At 37.9% G+C, this 5,333-nt stretch overlaps 1 protein-coding gene across 1 annotated transcript; it reads left to right on the forward strand.

Annotated features, from left to right (window-relative positions):
* Positions 1-234: 234 nt before the first annotated feature.
* Positions 235-4,333, forward strand: LOC145120095 (endoglucanase 6-like). The gene is made up of 5 exons (XM_079055883.1): positions 235-597; positions 700-912; positions 1,045-1,245; positions 2,535-2,624; positions 2,713-4,333. The coding sequence occupies exons 1-5, from the start codon at positions 376-378 to the stop codon at positions 3,874-3,876; spliced, it is 1,890 nt and encodes a 629-aa protein (XP_078912009.1). The 5' UTR covers positions 235-375; the 3' UTR covers positions 3,877-4,333.
* The last annotated feature ends 1,000 nt before the right edge of the window (positions 4,334-5,333 follow it).

Here is a 5,333-nt window from a genome sequence, read left to right on the forward strand (position 1 = left end):
CTCTTTCTCTTTCTCTTTCTCTCTCACCTCTTCAAATTTACCAGAAATAAAATACAATAATTCAAACGCCCACCATTTATTGATCGAATAATATTGCATTTATAACTGATTTGTTTTAACTTTTATAAAATTCATTATAACCGTTCAAATTCAATTATTAAATAGTGTAAAAAGATAAATTATACGTATGTTCATACTCAGGCTTCCATAGTCCATATATACTACCCCTTTTGCTCATCTTTCTTCACCAACGCCTCCTTCTCAGTTTCTCTCTCTCTCTCTCTCTTTCTGAATCGGTCTTTCCATTTTTGGAAGCGGTTTATCGGATCAAACTGATAAACCAAACCAACATTGTCAATTGAACAGATCACATTTATGGTTTTTTTGTTTTTGATGGAGAAATTTATGAAGATGGGAGGTCTACTGTTTCTGCTATTGGGGGTTGTACCTTTGGCTTTGGGAGGTGGACATGACTATGTCCAGGCACTCACTAAGAGCATTTTGTTCTTTGAAGCTCAGAGATCTGGTTATCTTCCTGGTAATCAAAGAGTTAAATGGAGAGGAAACTCTGGTCTTCTCGATGGCAAAGCCAGTGGGGTAACTCATCTTCCTCTCTTCTTATTGCTTCAATAGAATTCTGTTTAGAGTAGGGTTTTTTGAATCATATTTGGGAGTAATTCGATTGGTTTTGTTGTGTAGGTGGATCTGGTTGGAGGATACTATGATGCAGGGGATAATGTGAAGTTTGGGCTTCCAATGGCGTTCACTGTTACCATGATGTCGTGGAGCATTTTGGAGTATGGTTCGCAAATGTCTTCAAGTGGTGAGCTCGGTCATGCCATGGATGCTGTGAAGTGGGGGACTGATTACCTCATTAAAGCTCATCCACAACCTCATGTTCTATATGGAGAAGTAATTATTGTCTCCCTAATTTGATTAAATTATAATTGTCGCTCTAATATGTCTAAATCATTTTTTGATTGCGACGTTTAGGATTAACTTTTTAGGGTTTTGTTTTAACGAAATTGATGGTGATTGATTTAGGTAGGAGATGGTAACACAGATCATTACTGTTGGCAAAGGCCGGAGGATATGACGACTTCACGAAGTGCTTACAGAATTGACCAAAACAATCCCGGATCCGATCTCGCCGGTGAAACTGCCGCCGCTATGGCCGCCGCTTCTATCGTGTTCCGCCGCGCCAATCCGGCCTATTCGAGAGAACTTCTCACTCACGCCCACCAGGTCCGTTGGTTACTATTCTTTGATTCTTTATCTTGTAGTTGAAATCGTACAAGTTATTAATGCATAATGTACAAGTTGCTCGATTTGTCTTTGATTGATAAAAAAAACTAAACTCAATTTACAAAATTATATTAATCATAGAACTTTACTGTTAATAAAAATCAACTTTTAACAAATAAAACCACAATGTTAGTTTCAATTTTCCCAGATATGGTACATACATCTCGAGTCACCTATTGCATCTGTTTTTTTCTAAAAATATATAAATCGGAAACTTTATTTGAAAATAAAAAGTAAACAAAAAAACAATGTGGCGGATGTTAGCAAAGAGGCCAGGCATAAGTTAGTGAGTCGGTTGAAAATAATAAAGACGGTTAGTATAGTGTCAGGTTGGTTGTTGACGGTGGAGCTTAGCAGAAAGCTTCCTGCATGTTTCGTTTTTATTAAAGGAATTGTTGCTTTCATACTCCATGTGCAAGTATTATTGCGTAAGGTACAAGGATTGATGATTGTTTGACATTACAAATTTCACATGGGAAGTCTCCATTTCTGTGCTAACTTACAACTATCTAATGCATGGTTTTCTGCTACTTTGTACTTTTCTAGCATATGCTAAACTACTCCAAATACCTTTTTCTTTTTCAATACATAGTGACAAAAAGTTCTAATTTTTTGTACTAATTTATGTAACTCATGGACGGCTGCATCATTTTATAATTACTATTTATGCATTAACTATATTTTTCATTTTGCTCAAATTAATAAACAAAAAAACATCCCTTGTTGTGTGAGCTAACATAATATTATTCAGTTTAATGTATTATTGTCCATTATTCGTATTTTTTGAAAGAGATATTTTTAACACTTACGTAAGTATTAAAACATTATACCTTATATCGATTACAAATTTAAAGGTATTGAACCCGAAAATGACACAATAAGTAGACAAAACATAGAATACTATGATAATTATGGAATCTGATAGTGACAAATTTAAAGTTATGTAATGCTAAATGTTATAATGAACTTATATGTTATATTAAATTTATTGTATATTCGAAAATATATAATCTTATTTTTTAGTGTGTTGCAATTTACCCGTCTATCACGGGAAATAAACAAGATACCACTTGAGTGTTGTCACCGCTTGCCACGTGACACCATTGACTGTCGGTGTGTTGTACTGTACAAACTGCTAAAGCACACTCTATAGTTACTATTTAAACTTTTTGTTTCTTTCCTATCTTGCCCCTGGACGTGTCACTAATTTCCTTATTTCATCTTTTCAGCTGTTTGATTTTGCCGACAAATACAGGGGTAAATACGACAGTAGCATCTCCGTGGCCCAGAAGTACTACAGATCTGTCAGTGGATACGCCGTACGTCACCACCAAACATTTCTTAATTTACATATTTGCCCTTTTCCATTTTCTTTAGTTTTAATTTTATTTATTATGAAAAAAACAGGATGAATTACTTTGGGCAGCTGCGTGGTTGTACAAGGCAACAAACCAAGAGTACTACTTGAATTACTTGGGGGAAAACGGTGACGCCCTCGGCGGCACCGGATGGGCGATGACGGAGTTCGGTTGGGATGTCAAGTACGCCGGCGTTCAGACCCTTGTCGCCAAGCTTTTGATGGGTGGGAAAGCCGGTGAACACTCGTCGGTGTTCGGGAAATACCAAGAGAAGGCGGAGATGTTTATGTGTTCGTGTATGGGTAAAGGTTACCACAATGTTCAAAGGACTCCCGGAGGTTTGATTTACCAGCAACGATGGAATAACTTGCAGTTCGTCACCAGCGCCTCTTTCCTCCTCACTGTCTACTCCGACTACTTAACTTCCGCCAGGAAAGATCTTCGTTGTTCTACCGGCAGTGTCGCTCCGTCGGAGCTTCTCGCATTTGCCAAATCTCAGGTAGATTACGTTCTGGGAGATAACCCTAGGGCGACAAGCTACATGGTCGGATACGGAAACAACTACCCGCAACAAGTCCACCACCGTGGCTCCTCGATCGTCTCCGTTAAGGTTAACCCGTCGTTCGTGAGCTGCAGAGGCGGCTACGCGACGTGGTTCAGCCGGAAAGCAAGCGACCCGAATCTGTTAACCGGCGCCATTGTCGGTGGTCCTGATGCTTATGACAACTTCGCCGACCACCGTGACAATTACGAGCAGACTGAACCCGCTACTTATAACAACGCTCCTCTTCTTGGAGTTTTAGCCAGGTTACACGGTGGTCACTCCGGCTCAAACCAGCTACTTCCGGTTGAAATCCCTCACGTCGCTAAACCTATCGCTGTTCAACCAAAACCTAAAGCGTCTCCGACCGCCTCCGCCGCTCCAATTGCGATCGATCAAAAGGCTACCGCTTCATGGGTGGCCAACGGAAAAACATATTACAGATACTCCGCCGTGGTGACTAACAAATCCGGGAAGACGATGAAGAATTTGAACCTTTGGGTATCGAAGCTGTATGGTCCACTCTGGGGTTTGACGAAGAACGTAAACGGTGGATCTTATGGGTTTCCGACGTGGGTCAGCTCGTTGCCAGCTGGCAAAAGCATAGAGTTTGTGTACATCCATAGTGCTCCAATCGCCGACGTGTCAGTTTCAAGCTACACATTGGCCTAAAATCAAGATTCTTAACAAGCTACGATTTTATGGGGTTTGTGAGAAATTAAATGTGAAGGTATAGAAAAAGGAAAAAGGAGAAAGGAAATTGAATTTAAGTTACGAGTGTTTGGTGAATAAGGTCTGAAGAATAGAGGAAGAAAGGAGTGAAGAGAGTTTATTTATTATGAAAAGTGCTCATCCTCTTTCACCTCCTCCTTCATTTAGGTCTTATGAAGTTGGGTGAGTATACAAGATAATTATACCTCTCAACAGGGTAAAAAGTGAGAGATCTGGTTATGTTCTGTTTTTGTTTTTTGTGTTCTGTTTTGTTTTTTTTTTGTGTTGTTTTTTTTACACTTCAAAACAGCTTTGGAGTAGTGAGTGTCTGTTTCTTTTTGTTTATGCTGTTGTAAATTTGGCAACATCTCCTTTAATTTGCAGTATGAATATAGAATGTGCAACATATTTGTTTTCATGTTTTTGTTTTCTTCCCTAAACACTTTCACTCAATTATTTTCTATACAAACCATAACCTATTTGATCAATAACTAGATATATATTACAACCTAGTTTATAACCCGTGGGAACCACAAAATAAATTAAAATTTCATAGTAAAAATTCAAAAATTATGTATCAATTATTTTAAATAAATCATTAATTAAGAGATATACCATATTTTTAAAGTTATTATAACTTCAAATTTAAAATATATATAGAAAAGTGAATTTGAATTTTGAAGTATTACCTAATATATCTCTTTGACATGTGACATAGTACTAATGAGGAGTTGTATTAGAGTGACACATGTCAAATGGAGATTAAAACTATTCTTTTATTAGAATAGGGATGCATAAGGTTAAAATAATTGATACATAATTTTTATGCATCAAGCATATCCAATGAGCTTAGATCTAACATTTCTAGCTTCTGGAGTTGCTCAAACTCGCAAGAGAGGATCCATGAACCAAAAATGGACTTCACAACAAACCCTAACTCAAACTAGCAAAAGAGATGGCAAGGTCTAGACTTTTTACCTACAGAAGTTCCTCAAGATGAACTTAATGTCATAACCCTTTAACCCTAACCCATCTGACTTAATGTCATAACCCTTTCATTGTAACCCACTTGACCATTGTCATAACCCTTACCCCCAAACCATATGACTTAATGTCAAAACCCTTTAACCTTAACATTCCTATCGCACCCGAAGACCAGGAAAATACGATCTCATGTGCCTTTTTGGTACGTTTTGTGTACCAATACATGCCCTTTGAGCCTTGTAATGCATCGACCACCTTTCAAATGTGTATGGTAAGTAGATGTACAAGTTACAAACCATTTTTTGAGAACCAGAGTGCAAAACCAGAACCAGTATTTTGAGAACTGATTTTGGAATAACCGAACCGCCGGTTTGGAACCGTTTTTTAAATCAAGAATCGCTTTTTTTTTATCGGTTTTTCTGAAACCCCTGAAT

The sequence above is a fragment of the Lactuca virosa genome, chromosome 6 (genome assembly GCF_052849685.1).
Source record: "Lactuca virosa cultivar CGN04683 chromosome 6, Lactuca_virosa_CGN04683_v6, whole genome shotgun sequence".
Lineage (NCBI taxonomy): Eukaryota > Viridiplantae > Streptophyta > Magnoliopsida > Asterales > Asteraceae > Lactuca > Lactuca virosa.

Excerpts from the sequence above, each read along its gene's own strand:
- LOC145120095 (XM_079055883.1), top strand. The coding sequence starts at position 376 with ATGGTTTTTTTGTTTTTGATGGAGAAATTTATGAAGATGGGAGGTCTA. Across the intron at positions 1,246-2,534 it reads TTCTCACTCACGCCCACCAG|CTGTTTGATTTTGCCGACAA; the intron begins GTCCGTTGGTTA and ends TCATCTTTTCAG. Across the intron at positions 2,625-2,712 it reads GATCTGTCAGTGGATACGCC|GATGAATTACTTTGGGCAGC; the intron begins GTACGTCACCAC and ends TGAAAAAAACAG.